General features: G+C 36.7%; 1 protein-coding gene across 1 annotated transcript in view; it reads left to right on the forward strand.

Moving 5' to 3' along the window:
• The window catches only part of NRG3 (neuregulin 3), a 684,293-nt gene that overhangs the window by 552,678 nt on the left and 114,515 nt on the right, over positions 1-17,100 (forward strand). Inside the window, exon 4 of the mRNA XM_063435172.1 lies at positions 1,166-1,192. Coding sequence (XP_063291242.1) covers positions 1,166-1,192 — 27 coding nt within the window. The remainder of the gene's footprint in view (positions 1-1,165; positions 1,193-17,100) is intronic.

Raw genomic sequence — 17,100 nt, forward strand, 5'->3', positions numbered from 1 at the left:
GCTCATGTGGGTTCTAGAAAGCTATTACCAGGGCAGGAGATAAGACATTATAAATTAAACAAAATTTGCGATAAAGGAAGTTTAAAGATTAGATGACTCTTTATAGGAAGTGTTTTGGAGGGCTTTGTAAGTCACCTGCAGGGAGTTGTGACTATTGCTGCATAAAAAAGTCACATATTATCTAAATCAGTGTTTCCCAACCCAGTCCTCAAGGCACACCTACCAGTCCAGGATTTAAGGAGTACCCAGTTTTGTCAAAGGTGTTTTTAGAAAAAAAAGAAAAAACACCTTAGACAAAACTGGGTAATCCTTAAATCCTGGACTGGTAGGTGTGCCTTGAGGACTGGGTTGGGAAACACTGATCTCAATGACAGTGAATTGATCAAAATGGCAGTTTGAAAAAATCTCCAATTTCATTTATGTAATCAACACTTTTGGCTGAAAAATTGTAATTCACTTTCAATTTAGAAAATTCAAATTAAAAAAAAAAACATTTCAGGTTATTTGAGTAACCCTGTTACCGGTATATTGTTTTAGCTGTGTTTCATTGGTAATCACAAATAGGAACCTAAAACAAATGTTTTTTCTTAAGTTTTTAGTACATAAAATTAGATTTGTTTCAACATATTTCTGGGAGAATCATATTCTATTGCTTTGCTATTTATTACCATCATTAAGTTAGAGATGCTTTGAAGTGTATAGGCAGTGGATCAATAATCCTGTAGTAAAACATACAAGGGTTTACTTATTTAACAGTGAATTGCAGTGAAATGAAAATGGAATTGCAAAGTTCAGGCTCCAGTAGCCAAGTTACAAGTATAGCGGAGTTGAATATTTTTTTCCAAATCTCATATGGACTAAATTAGCAATTTAGGATAATAATATTTTTTTATTACACTATGCTGTTTAGTGCTTAAGCTCCACCATTAGCTATGTACAAAAAGCAATCCTGGGGCAAAGATATAAAGTTAAGAAATAATAATGAATAATGCACTGTTATATATGGTGATTGCACAATGGGATCGTGTCTGCGTTACTACTGTTTAATGTCATATAGATGAAGTAGAATATAGATCTCTCAAATGTATGTCTTTTCAAAAGCCTGTCTTATCCTAAACCGTGTCTTACTCTGTGTCTCTCCTTTTTCATGCTTCCTCTAATGCAGCAGACCATTTAGGAATTGAATTCATGGGTAAGACATTTTTCCAGTTTATTGAAATATATTTTGTGCACTAAACTGTATGTAAAAGCACTTCGTTTATAAAGTTTACATATTTTGCTGATGAGAAGAAATGAATGGTTAAATATGGCAATCACAATTAGGAAAACAATGGATATATATCCTTTCCGCCCTCTCTTCTTATTTCTCTCATCCTTCTTTCCTTTCCTTTCTTCCCTTTCCTTACTTTTCATTTCTTCTACCCTCCCTTCCTTCCTTTCTTCCTTCCACCTTCCCTTCCTCCCTTCCTCCCTTCCTCCCTTCTTCCCTTCTTCCCTTCCTCCTTACCTCCTTCCCTCCCTCCTCTTCTCCTTCCCTACCTCCCTTCCTCTACCATATATTTTATATTTTGTTGAAATAGCACCTCAAACACGGGATGGACTAGACTGTACAAACTATGAATTATTCTTGCTTGTTTGTTTTCAGTTTATGTTATATGTGTTATATTGTAGACCCCCTCCATGACAAGGAGTTTGACAAATCCCATTTTCAACACATTTTGGGTATTTTCTATATAGCATCAAGTGCTATGCATATTGCTACATTTTTAGAACATGTTAACCTATTATTTAAGAAGTCAAAATTTGTGGCAATTCTAATAAATGCTGAAAATGAAAACATACAACATTTGCATGTTTTATTATTGATTTATTTATTAATTTATGGTAGATCTATAATATGCAAGAGCTTAAAAAATAGATACAAATCTGAATTCAACTGCTAAAATGTACTGTAATATACTATTATGATCTGTGAATTCCATCACTATTTTGCTGGACAGCTCACTTGGCTCATTATTTTTCATTCTATAGCTTACTGTAGTCACTGGAATTTTTTGTATTTGTTTTCGTTTTCACTAGAGAATTCTGGGTAATTGTTGCTAGAGACATATGTCTTCATATGAACCTAGTTTAAAAGTAATAGCAAATGACTGACTTTTAAATGAAATGGGTAGATCATATTTTCAAATCTTTCACTGAATGTGGTGATATTGTACCAAACACCCACCAGAATGTCCAAATGTACGCACGATCAATGCGAGTAACACTCCATGTCAGCAGCAGCTCTTCACAGTCTATTTATCCTATTAAATCGATGTCAAGAAAAGTAAAGATTGCGCTAGAATTTAAATCACCCAAAATGTGTCTTTGGCGCTAACCCCTAAACCAAGCCTCAATTTGAACCATTTCATTATTCTTATTCTTGCTATAAATAATATAATCTTGGTAGCAAGTTACCTGCATTTTAAAATCCATCTGGGCTATCGTCTGCCCTGCATATTAACATCCTGCATCATTCAGACATGTTTTCTGATTCTGATAATCTTATGCCCAGAATAGGCTGTATATCGTTTCAGGGCCTACCAACCTGTTATCTGCCATACATGCTTTAACATTGCATACATGGTATATATAAATATGACGTGGGCTAATACCAGTTCCTTGTCCTGTTATGTTTTTTGCTTACCTGCGATTGCTATTTCTTGTATCTGATTCCTTACTGGTTTGTTTAACTTGGCTTGCCTATTTAATTTTCGGATATTAGTAATCCCTGACCACAACTTGTCTATTATTATTGTGCTATTCTGTTATCTCCTGACCTTGGCCTGTCCTCATTTACTTCATGTCTGCTTGCAGACTGTTTCACCTATCTTGTCACCATGTTAAGCCCCAGTATCCTAAGACCAGTACACATTATTATCCTTACTGTCTGCCTTAATTTTATCTAGAATTGCATTCTAGGTTTATATTAATCACGACACTTTGGGCTCTGGAGACATCATAAAACGTTAGAACCATTAGATGGCATTTTCCTTAATGCACATTGCATTACTGTGTACCCTATGGATGACATGGTTTTCTTTTTAGGATCAGACATCCAGTAAGTATATGAATTAGGGATGTTCTAAGTGTAGTGCAGCATCGTCCTAGTCTTTAGTGAAGGTTACACTCCTTGGAAGCAATAGATGCATTAGTGCAGCTCATTTCTCAACAGTGAAATATTTTTAGTAGAGTTGGGAATCACTTAGTCTCCTTCAGCTGATTTAAAATGGTAGCAGATCATGTGATAACGGTCTGCTTGGGACTGAAATGTTATTGTAAATTTGTAAAGATGATATGTTGTGCATTAATGAGCAGTTATTCTTATATGGTATGCAAATGTTTTACTATTTTTACGGACTTGTGTGACAAGAATAGAAATAGCTTAGTGGAATTATTGAGTGTATGTCACAGGTATACAGTATAGTTTTGTATTATCAATCAAATACTCACTGCTTATCAAAAATACAGTGTTTGCAGTGCTACCTTGACATATGCTCATCTGGTAGGAAAGAAAGATCACTGACAAGGTTGGTGTGAAATATTATTACCATTGTGGTGTCAGATGTCATGTGTAATTAGTATTGATTTGCTTTCTCCATATTCTAGGAAGCAACAAATTGATCCTAGTTCATTTACTTATTACTTAAACATTAGGCCCCAGAAAAAAACAAACTATCTTGCGTAACTCGACAGATCTTTGAAAACATTTGTATTCCACCATTTGTATTCCATGCAATTACAATGGTGAATGCTCTATCCACATAACGAATAGCATGACAAAAAAAATCTGTGTTTTTATTATTATATAATTTAGGTACTGAAATTGTACTCGGGACTATTTACTAAAGTGAGAATGGTTGGCAATTTACAGTGAATCGAAAGTTAAAACATCCAATCGTGAAGCATTGTTGACTTAGAGAATTTTTCCAATTCATCTATTTCTACCTTGAATTTTAATTTTAATTCCTGACAATTCTCACTTTGATGAATAACTAAGTATTGTATTAATTAAATACATCACGGAAATATTTTATCTTACTTTCTAAATCTTCAGTTTTGTATAATACCATCTCTGTTTGAAGGACAAAAAGTTGAGCTTTTCTATTTTGGAAAAAAAATATTATATATTATATTATATTATAATATTTTAATATTATATTAAAAAGTATTTAAATGGATAACATATTCAGCAGAAAATAATGTATTTTTTTTGTAGATTCCAAATTATTTTTACAAATTCACATTCTAAAAGTCTCGTTCGGACTAGCGTTTAAGGCTCAAGGTAACCGTATTTCTAGAAAAAGTAGATCATCCCAACTGTGTGATCAGGAGAACATAGTTCCACAGTTTGGAATCACAGTAACTTAAATCCACCAAATTCAACCCATTTTATATGTGATAGTTACTTTTTTTATTGCAAGTGCAACCCTAATTAAGTAGGACTTTCCCACGATTTGCTTGAGGCCAAACAATTTCCTCCCTCATTAAACTTCATATTTGAAAAGCCAGATTCTTTTAATTGAACATAAATTGTGGGATGGCAATAAAAATGATATAAATTCAATTTTATATTTTATATTTCAAAATATGGGACACAATTTTAAATTGACACTGAAATATCATTTGTGCCATTTAAAAAAATAAAAAAAAATAATGGTCAAATACACTCAAAAACACCACACAAAAAAATCAAGTAAGCTTACTGAAAATGCTACTCAATGATAAATGCTGATGCCTAAGCCATGAGCAGAAAAAAGGTTAGGCTATGTAGTTATGGCAATCGTATGTGCTATTTTATTTTTTGGTCTGATGAGTTTTGCTGGTGTTTGTGTATATCATTCAGTTATAATAAACTGGATTTTTAACATAATTGTTTGTGAGTATGCTTGGTATTACAAACTGAGGCTTTGTGTTCAGATTTCGTGTATGTATAATATGCATATAAAGTATGTATAGTTACAGTCATATTACACTGTACAGGTTCACAGTCTGTTAGCCTTGAAGCTTATTCATAATTAATCATGGGGCTTTGGCAAGGGCCAAAAGGTGATCGCTAGATAATTGGGTCAGAGAATCTCCAAAGCGGCAAGTCGTGTAGAATGTTCCCAGTATGCTGTGATTAGCACCTACCAAAACTGGTGCAAGGATGGACAACCGATAGGCCCAAGGCACATTGATGCATATGGGGAGCAATGGCAAGCCTGTCTATTACAAGCACACTGAAAAGCTACTGTAGCTAGAATTGCTGAAACACTTAATGCTGGCCATGGCAGATAAATGTCAGAACACACAGTTCATTGCAGTATTTGAGCTGCATATGGGCCTGTGTAGCCACAGATCAGTCACTGAAGATCCCTGTCCACTGCTGAAAGTGCCTTCAGTGGGACATGAGCATCAGAACTGGACCATTGAGTAATGGTAGAAGGTTGCCGGGTCTGATGAATATATTTTAGAATAGGTGGATAATCAGGTGTGTGTGCCTAGTTTACCTGGGGAGATGGCAACAGGATGCAATATGGAAAGAAAGCAGAACACCCCTTCATGGCAATGGATGGCAGTGGACTCTTTCAGCAGGATAATGCACCTTGTCACACTGCAAACATTTTTAAGAATAGTTTGAGGAACATGACAAAAAGTTCAAGGAATTGCCCCGTTCTCCAAATTCCCCAGATTTCAACATGAACAACAAATTTGATCCATGGAGGCTACACCTGACAACTTGCAGAACTTAAAGGATCTGCTGCTAATGTCTTAGTTCCAGATAACACAGAATATGTGTCCATGCCTTGACGTAGCAGAGCTGTTTTGGCAGCAGAAGAGGGACCTACATAATATTAGGCAGGTGGTTTTAATGTTGCAGACAATCAGTATATATCCCTATGTATATTGCATGTATTGCTACATTGTCATGACAGTTCCCATACCATATCACCCTCACATTACAGCAAGTGTGACAAGGTGACTGTATGTGTGGGTGATGTGACACTGTGACTTAAAGAGTAGATTGTGTGCGGGGAGGCTCTATTTCTCTTTCCAATATCCCCACACAGTGCTGCTCATTTCATAACATAAACTCTCTGACCGAGAGGGAGCCGGAGATGCTGCCTGCACATTTAGCAGCACAGTGCTGTACAGGAAGATCTGTGGCAAACAGTCTATTTCAATACATTATATATGTTCTCATAATTAGTAGACTAAGCAATCAATACATAAGTAATATAAGTATATTATCTAAGTGATGATCCCATTCACTTTCTCTTCATTTTCCTTTTCGTTAAATTGTTGGCTGATTATTAGCGGTATGTGTCATAGTGTGTGTGTGTGGATAATGAGTATAGTATGGTTATGAAGCAGTGTGGGCAGCAATATGAGGAGTAGTAGTAAATAATGTAGTGCATGTGTGTGTGTGTGCATGATAGTGTGAGCAGCAATAGGAGTAGCTATGTTTGTGTGTGGTTACATGTCATTTCTGAATTGGTCGAGCTGTCCTCTCCAGGAGATTGCTGTGCTTAGTCTGATGTGGTGGGGTCATGCAAATATTGGCTCCCTCAGACAGAACATAGCAATCCAAGAGTCCTGGATCGGCAGACACCTAGCAGGAGGATTTTAACTAACAGAGTAGGTGTCCCATCAGGCATCCTTCTTTCTTCTATACCCTATTGGAAATCTAGCCCTGCATTTGTGAAAAAACATGCATCTTCACATAATTTATTGTTTCAGAATATCTTGAAAAGAATACTCCGTTCAATGCATTTTGTTACCTTTTGTGAGTGATCTGGCCCTTTAAACATAAGAGGATGCGAATATACATTACATCATAATTGTATTGTTAACCCCTGCAGCACGATTCCCAGTTTCCCAATTACGCGGAGTGTTTAAAATCTTTAATTGTGTTGTTTTCCATGGCATCTCATATGAAAACAGCACAGTCTTTGTGTAATGAATTCCTGTGCTTTTCAGTGAAAAATCAAATAGAACATTTAATCTAAACCAGCAGAGGGTTTAAGCTGCAGAATACTACACATATTTACAGTAATGCCTGTGGCTTAAAATGCTACATCTTTTTCTCTTAATTAGACTATGTAATCATAATCAGGTAGAACACAGAACAAAGTGTAAGGCCAACTGAAACTGGTGTGCACTTGCTTCCAAAGAGATAACAAGGTATGAAGAGATATTATTTTTCCATTCTAGTGAGAATGTGTCCATTTCGTTTATTGCTATATTAATTCCCTCTCTTCAGAGACATAGTTTTGTGTTAGCATTCATTTGAAATGTAATTACAATACCTGTTCTTTTTCAATTTTTTTCTTTCTTGCCTGAGTTGAATACAGATACCATAGCTTGAATGTCCACAAAAGGAAGGATGTTCATAACAGTTGTAAATATATAAAACATAATATTGATGAGGGCCAAACATCAAACACATCAAAGGAAACAGATTATTTAACCACCCAACCTTTACAATAGAATGCCAATTTGCGGGTTACTTAAAATCCCACATGACAGGATGTGCATCTTTTTAAATTGATAAATATAATACATATCATTAAAAAAACATATATTTTTTGTAGCCATTTATTTGTATTATAGCAACAGCCATAATAGCTCTAGCATAGTTGAACCAGTGCATTGAATTAAAAGTTAGTTTAACGTGAATTACAAATGTTAGACCAAAATAGTGTTTTTGACAGTTTGGCTTATTGGGCCTTACTGAAATATACTTTGAATTCACTGGAAATAAAGTCCTGCCCAGCCCTTATTTCGCTATTAATATTCTACTCACCTGCGCAAAATATATCCCTGTTGCATACAGCTACACATGTAGATATCATTCATTTGTCATCACAGAAATGTTAAATGCTATTAAAATGAAGAAGAAAATATTCTTAGCACAAAAAATAGCTTTAATTTATTATTGATTTAATTGTCATTTTGGTATGTAGACCACACCCTTGCAGTATCACTACTGAATTCTCATATAGTTAAATTATTTTGTTTATTCCGCCCTAGCCACACCTCCCTTTGGCTGTGACTCAACCAGGAACAAAAAAAGCCTGATCCAGCATAAAGTTTTTTTTTTGTTTGTTTTTAATCTAGGTCCAGATTTTAGACATCTGGCAGTGGTTGTTTCAGGTGAAATCTCGACCAGATTCATGATTATTTGGAGCCTGCAGTGCAAAATGTGGACATTGTTAAATAGCATGAACAATGTACAGATTTCGGAGTCGGAACGGCCCCATACAGTACTGGATGGCTTAGCTCATTCGGTACATTTTCACTTTAGTGAATATCCCTGTTCATTTTTAAACCGATGTTGGAACATACTCCTAGGTGATCACCAGACCACCCACTACCATGGACTTAAAGTATATTTGTATCCAGACCGTGGTCTTGGATACATATTGTGACAGAACCTAAAAAGTAGTCTGATTCAGAAAATGGCCACTGTCCATTAAATAGAACACAGCTTTTAAGTCATCCACAATAAGGGAAGTCTAAGGGGAGTATCATTAATTACCAATCAAATATTGCCACCTATTAAATAACATCATGGACAGTCCATGCATACGGCATGAAAGAAGTATGCAACAAATCATTGTTGCTAAGTTTATTTAGGGGGTATTACTAGCCAGGGGTTTCTTGGAATAGGAGGGTATAGGGAAAGAGTCTTCTTAGAAGTGGGGGAGAGCAAAGATGGTCATGTGACGTCCTTGCAATGTAAAAAGTTGTTAGTCTTATGTTCCAGCTAAACAGAAATGAACTCTTTCAACCAATATTATTGTGTTTACTTTATAAGTTCTGTTAGTTCTTGTTTCCTGCTCTTTTAAATTAACTTTAATCACACACAGGGTGCTGCTACAGCCTCTAGCAAACAATATTCTCTTTTCACAAAACATATAGGAAAGTTGTGTGAGTCAAAAGGAGGTGCAGCTAGGGCTGTATAAACAAAGTGATTTAACTCCTAAATGGCATACATTGAATATCCTTTCATTATCTTTGAGGTGCTTTGGTCCCTAAAGTTCACAGTTAAAGGGAAGCACGACTTCACACTATTTATACCAGCTAGAAAACTTTTTTTACTTAAATATACAAACTAAAATAGCACAAGAAATGTTTAAAAATTATATAGTAAATGGATTAACATTTACTTAAAAATTTATTCGCTTGCTTTTTTTGTTGGCGGGGAGTGGTTCATGACCAGCACTTGTCTTAAGATTTTGCAAAGCCACCTAAAGCAAGAAGGAGTTTTACCTGAAGAAAGAAAATCATATTCACCTATTTTTTTCTGCCTTCAAATGAGACAATTTTCTCATTAAAAGAATGTATGTCCCTTCAATATTCTCGAGCTGAGCTTTCTAGAAAATCAGGTATGACAAAAAGAGTGGCTTATGGAATCGTAGTTTATGGAAATTATATATTAACAGTAAATATTGAAGTAGCATAATGGAAAAGAGGTTGTATATGTGAGATTTGCATTCCATACTTAAAGCTATTAGTACATGTACATTATTTGTTCAAGGACTAATACGTTTAATTTCTGTATAGATTGTTGTGTGAAACATGCATTTTAAACTTTGTGAAATGGCATAACAACTCAATTAATATGTGATGCCCCAATTTCTTCACCATTAGCAGTAATACAAATAATTTCAATATTTATCCTGCCATAACGAGTTGGCATAGAATCTACATCAGTGATGTATTTAGTTCTTAGGCTGATATGCATTCGTAATTAGTCATGAGTTCTCTCATACATACCTTATCATACTCGTACATGCCTAATTTGCCACCTCACATGCACATACCTAACAAGCCATACTCACCTTTACATACACAAAATGTGTCACAGTTTTACACACACACACAAACATGCATGCATAACTAGCGACACATAATTAGTCACTCGCCAATATGTATAACCAAATATATATAAATAAACACACACATATATATAATTGGCTACTCATGTAATGGTTTATCCTCATACATATTAACCACTCGTCAAAAATAAATCAATAAAAAAAAACTTCAAAATGCTTCCTTTATCTTGCCACCATAAAACCAACACTAAAGTTCAAAAGGCTAAATATCTCCTTGGTTAGAATGCTTCTCTTTATCTCCCTTCCTAGGGTCTTGACCATGCATGTGTGTAACCTATTGCTTTCAAGTCAGAAGACCATCATCTTCTGAGGACCAATGGCTATCAGTGGCCCTTTGAGTCTGTCTCTTAGACATAACAGTACCTTTATGTCTGGGAATTATCAACTGTCTTGTGCTTAGGAATCTACTGTGGTGAAAATTACCTTTCTAAATCTGAAATTATTATTTTTTATAACAGCCCACTAGGTACCAAATCAAAAGGTTGCTTGCTTTCTTTCTCTATAGTTAAGGGAACCAATGGCTGTTAAACTAATAAGACTCTTAGAAGTTATCCAATTATTATGACCTGATTGCATAGGTCACCCCACCAGCTCTTGTAAGTGATTAATCAGAATCATTGGGAATCACTTCTGTATAAACCAGTCCTTATTTAAGCAAATGTACCTAACCTGAGTGAACACTGCGGTCTTATTAAAAGAAGAAAGTCAATGTCTAGATTTCCAAAACTTAATCCAACATATGATGTACAATAGTCTGTATTTAATGCATAATCCTGAAATTTGTGAATTACCGAAAAATTTTATCTCTCTAATCTGATTCAACGACCTGTCCCAACATTATATTCCACGTGCATGACGAGATGTGTGGAGGACATGCCAATTCCAAACCATAATGTCTTCTGTCACTGGTAATAAATTCCATCTGACTCACAGACTTCATTAGGGGACAGAAACAAAGATGGATTTGAATAGTCTAAATGGATTCACGTTTTAAAAATGAATATAGATGTCTCATCTAATCTGCTTGGAAAAAGAAATATTTTAATAAGAGTGCAGATTTTCTCATTCGTTTCATGCTATCCACTAGGAAGGATGACAATTGAAGAATGAAAATTATAATATATCTCATGTAAAGAACATGTAGTGAGGTTTAAATTGGTAATTTTATAAAGCCCCATGTATTCTGCAATTCAGACATAATTCTACATCCGTAATTCCATTTACTAAATGGACCTAGATTTAAATTTGAGAAGCGAATTTGCATTAGTTGTTGAGATAGTATAATACAGAGGATAATGCATATAGTTAGATGTGTGAATTTGTTCTCTTTAGATATTTGTTCTTGAGGTTTTTAATATATCCAAAATTATAAAAAAATGTAAATATGCATTTTTAGCAATTGTTTAAAATGTGTTTGTGTGAGGGGCAAATAAGGCCGTATAGGAAATAAGTCGGTTGTGGTGTGCCGGAACCGACGTCGAGGTAGGCCTGTAATAAAAGAGGGCCCACCCATGAGGTGTAATGAAAATTATAAATAGAGGGCATGGAGGGTGGGGACATGCGAGTCGCTAAACTACGTACGGGATAGAGGAAGGTGAGTAGGGGGTTTAAATAGGGTAACATGCCCCTCCCACAACTGCAGGCCAAGCCTTTACATTTATTAAAAAGGGTGCATACATATAACAAAAAAATCAGTGCTAAAGATATGTTCTCATTCTAGAAGCTGTTCCACCAAACTGTAATTTTTACTAACTGATAGTGTTGTCGCGAACCCGAAATTTTCGGTTCGCGAATGGCGAACGCGAACTTCCTCAAATGTTCGCGAACCGGTGAACCGCGCGAACCGCCATTGACTTCAATGGGCAGGCGAATTTTAAAACCAACAGGGACTCTTTCTGGCCACAAAAGTGATGGAAAAGTTGTTTCAAGGGGACTAACACCTGGACTGTGGCATGCCGGAGGGGGATCCATGGCAAAACTCCCATGGAAAATTACACAGTTGATGCAGAGTCTGCTTTTAATCCATAAAGGGCAGAAATCACCTAACATTGACACCTGTCCTCAAAGCCCCTGATACACACTGACACAGAGCAGAATAGAGACTGTTCCCCGTCCTCAGAGACCATGATACACACTGACACAGAGCAGAATAGAGACTGTTACCCCTACATAGGGTCACTTGGCAGATATGGCGGGGTCGTGGGAGGGGGAGGATGACTTTCACCTCTTCCCCTGTTAGATTCCCGTTGTGCTGTGACATCACCCTTATACGCTGTGTAAAGCATACTATTTAATTTGATCAGCATGGCCACTTGAGTTTTTATAGTTTTCACGCTGCTTGTAGTTTATATATGACACAGAAGCTGGCAGGCAGGCAACTGCTCTTCTATTACAGTGAAAAAAAATTATTTCTTTAAAATCTAAAGCTTAAGCTATTGTTAAAACAGATATGAGTGGTGGCACTGACTGTGCAAATGGGCAAGGCATCCAACCTGACACAGAAGCTGGCAGGCAGGCAACTGCTCTTCTATTACAGTGAAAACAAATTATTTATTTTAAATCTAAAGCTTAACCAATTGTTAAAACAGATATGAGTGGTGGCACTGGGCAAGTAGGCACAGTATCCAATGTGAACCTCACACAGAAGCTGGCAGGCAGGCACCTGCAATTACATTACACAGGAAAAAAAAAAAAAAAGCAGCCTGATGTTATAGCCCTAAAAAGGGCTTTTTGGGGTGCTGTCCTTACAGCAGAGATCAGATGAGTCCTTCAGGATTGTAGTGGACACTGAATACCCTAGCCTAGCTATCAATTTCCCTATCTAATCAGCAGCAGCTAAACTTTCCCTCCTCTCACTAAGCATGCAGCTTCAGAATGAATCGAAAATGGATGCTGGGAGGGAGGTTGGAGGGTGTGGAAGGGAGGGAGTGCTGCTGATTGGCTGGAATGTGTCTGCTGACCGAGAGGCACAGGGTCAAAGTTTGCCCAATGATGACGAATAGGGGGTGGATCGAACTGCGCATGTGTCCGCCTGCCGCGGCGAACGCGAACACGCTAAGTTCGCCGGGAACTGTTCGCCGGCGGACAGTTCGGTACATCACTACTAACTGACACTTGACCAGATAAAGTGTTCCAGAAGACTAACTGAATGCTGAAATAAGGGACCTTGGTCGGAAGGCCCTCATTAACATTCTTTTACAAAACCTCATACAGTTTTAGTGAAAGTGTTCATATGTGCTGTTTTTTTTTTTTCTGTCTGTGTGATACTATACTTAATACAGTGCTGCAATTATCCCAGTGCTGCAATGGTGCATGTGTAGCAATAAGAGAAGTTTTCTCAATCCTTGCACTGGAGTGAAGATTTAAAGGGACACTATAGGTGCCATAACAACTACAATTTAATGTATTTGCTCTGGTGAGCATATTCATTCCCTTCAGGCTTCTACAGTAAACTCCTTTCAGAGAAAAAGGAGTGTTTACATTGCAGCATAGGGACACCTTCAGTGGCCACTCCTCAGATAGCTACTAGAGGTTCCTGGGTCAGTGTACTGACATTCAGTGTCTTTACCCTCTGCATGGAGACACTGAACTTTCCTCAAAGAAGTATGTTGTTTCAATGCATCTCTATGCGGAGATGCAGATTGGACAGGGCGGCATTTGGCTCTGACCTTTCCTTTGGGAAAGCATTGGGATTGGCTGAGATAATCACTTCTGATGATGTCGCCCAAGGAGGCAAATCAGGGCAGAGCACCAGAAGACAGAAATAAAGGTAAGATTTTACTATATTTAAAGGGGCAAAGGGGGACTTAATTGAGTTTTTAACACTACAGGGTCAGGAATACATGTTTGTGTTCCTGACCCTATAATGCTCCTTTAACTCTCTTGTTTAGGGCAACTACTGAAAGATCCAGGATCATTCATTGTGCAGATCCTCATCTCTCACCATGGGTGTCTATCGGATAGGACAAGAGAACAAAAGAGCTCCCTGTAACGGATCGCCTGGCACCCCGACTGGGTACCTCCGTTAAAGGATGCTCCTAGCGTTTCCTGAGGACTCCAAGCACTCTGGCAGACACCTCAATCACTGTATCGGAGAAGCATATGAATCCTCTCAAGCCTCTGAATGCTGTAGACAGTTGAATAGGAACCATACGAATAGGATTGCACTCCTAGCAGTCAAACTGGAACAGCATACAATAAATCCTCCCCCAATAATGAAACGACACTTCACTTTGAGGGTTAAACAGGAACTCTGGACTGGCTCATCCAGCCTGGCTTTTATTACAAGTGTACACATACAGGCCACACCCAGGGGGAGGCATAAAATAACCAATCAGATATATGATACAACCCACACATCCCCTCCCCTTAGCCTGAGAGATAATCCACTTATTATACAGTTTAAAACATAACTTTTACACAATATCTATAACTTCTACAATAATTGTGTCACAAACATAAAACATACATTTTCTTAATCAGCAGACTTCAATTAGTAACACTCTCAAAAATCATCCCAATCCCTCCAGTAGATCAATAGTTAGCTGGAGGTCCCTTTATGACGACCGCAAGCACATTTTCCTGCCCAAAACAGTTCCATGGATTTGGGCTGTGCGGTCGGTCAATTATTGGCATAAAAATGGCTTTCCCCAAAGTATTTAAAGGGCTAGGGACAGTATTATACAATTCACATGCCCAAAAGTAGTTTTTAACGGGTCAGAACATTATGGTAGCAGTCCATAAGCCCCAATGCAGTCCCTTAAAGGGCAATACCTCCCAGGGACCATAATTACTGGGCAGGAGGCTAGCAACCAGGCTTCTCCAGTTCTCAGTGGCGAGGTTGGTTCCGCCACACTCCCCCTCCCCCCAAAATATCCCTTTATCTTGATTTAAACAGGGCCTACAGAATCAAAATATGCCAAGTCAATTTTATTAATTGAATACTTTCAAAACAGCCTTATATATTTTGTCCATTTTATCCAGATGGAGATAAGAGATGACAGTCTAATCATGTGTATAATCACTGCCAGATTAATAATATATTATATTTTGCACTACTCGATGGTCAAAATATGTAAGATTTCAAAAGAGGAAACAAAGCATTATAGCTCACAGCCAGCACTACATTGAATACTTCTTACTGTATTTCACATGGTTAGCACATAGACAGGGGACCTAAAAACTCTGACCTTCCAGATGTTGCTGAACTAAAACTCATTTGTGTATTATACACTTTAATTGTACAATAAAAAAACATCACATACACTATGTAAGTGCCATGGATGATTTTACTTACACACGGTAATAAAAAGGTTGAACTTTTGTGATATTCGGATATGTATGCTGGTACTTTGTAACATTCATAACTAGAATTTAACAAACAAGAGAGACAGTAGACTTGTACACTATAGTAATCTACACCTGGCTATATTGTTTCTATTATAAATACAGAGTCAATATCAAATGCATTTATAAAGGTATTAAAAATTACCGACCCCACTATTTATTTGTGTCCCACTGCCTAATCCATCTGTCATTAAGACCTATATTCACTCTGATCATGAATATAGCGTTACATAGTTACATAGGCTGAAAAGAGACATGTGTCCATCAAGTTCAGCCTTCCTCACATATAGTTAACAAATATATTACCTATGACATTTTAGTAGGGTAATGTTTTGGCTTTTTTTAAACTAAGGTAAAGCTAAAGGTTGGGTTTTAAAATATTTGTCTTTATAGATAATTCAGAATAGTTTGTGAAGTCTTTTCTGCAGCTATTTTTCTATTATGTTGACTAATGTCATTGGTGAAAACATTCTCGTTTCTTACCAATTATATGTGGCTACAAAGTAACAGCCAACATTAGCACTGCAACCAATTCAATTATCAGTATAGTTGTTACCCACTCATTGCTAGAATTATTGTTGTTGGATCTCCTGGGACAATCATTTATACATCACTGGAAAAATGCTGCACTGAATACAGCTCTTCATTAAAAGCAACTCTTTATTTTGTCTGTTTTAAACAAGCTATATAAATAAAGGAAGTGGTTTGTCAGACTTCCAAAAATGATACTGAGTTATGGACTATCTAAGGAAAAACGTTCAGAACTAAGCCCCACGTCTTTGGGAATCAAAAATGCTAAAAGAAAACTGTTCACCTATCACCAAGCTATGCATCTATAGCTTCATTTAAAGAGTCCATTAAAAAAAAAAAAAGCATAAAAACTGTCTTCAATCCTCAGCTGTGATTGCAGTGGCTTGTCTTACACGTGTCTAGCAGAAGAAGTGAAGATTTACGCATGAATTGCACTTACTCCTTAATCAGATACAAACCACAACTAGGTACATTGCTTTGTGCTCTGATAAACAAAATATTTATGATTGGTGTATTTGGTCAATGAATTCAGTATAAACAGGACATACGATAGTTTGGATTTATGGAAACTGGTACGTAGGTCCAGACACTCAAGAGTGTAAAATGTAATTTAGTCAGTCACCTAACCAAACAACCTTCAGCTTCCCTTAGCCTTGATGAAGGCTCTGAAAAGCTGCAACATTGCACTTGTTTGATAAAACAAAAGTGTAAAGGTTATGTAAAGGCTATAAAGTATCTTGTAAACACTAAAGTGACGGTTCATGCCTATTTCTATATGACTGAAAGAAGTAATCAGACCGAAGCGACACTGCGTGATTGCTATGTCTATTGTGTATAATTCCTCCTCAAATTTGAATTATCAAAGTGTTGTACTCATGATCATTCATTAATTAAATTGCCATGTTACTATGTGTTTTTTTTATTTTAGTTTTTATCGGTTTTACAATGATCTCATAATGCAAAAAGTGATAAAGGGAGATGTGTCAATCACTTAGTAATACCAAGATGTGTTACCAATTGCAAATGCCATGCTTTTTATAACCCCTGTTTGTGGGTACATTACATATTTTAGTATTACTCCAGTTACCTAGTGGACGAAATAAAAGATTAAAGAGGTTTCTAGCTCTTACAATGTTTAAATGTGAAAGGCAGCTATTACCCCCAAACCAGAATCTCTCCTGTCTGGTCGTTAATATGGAGTAGAGGAAATGAAAAATTGTGAGAAGAGCCTTAGAGGGGTTCTCAAATTCCAGGTGACATGTAGTGGGAAAAGAGACGAGAACTATATGTATGTCAA

This window comes from Pelobates fuscus, chromosome 10 (assembly GCF_036172605.1).
Source record: "Pelobates fuscus isolate aPelFus1 chromosome 10, aPelFus1.pri, whole genome shotgun sequence".
NCBI lineage: Eukaryota > Metazoa > Chordata > Amphibia > Anura > Pelobatidae > Pelobates > Pelobates fuscus.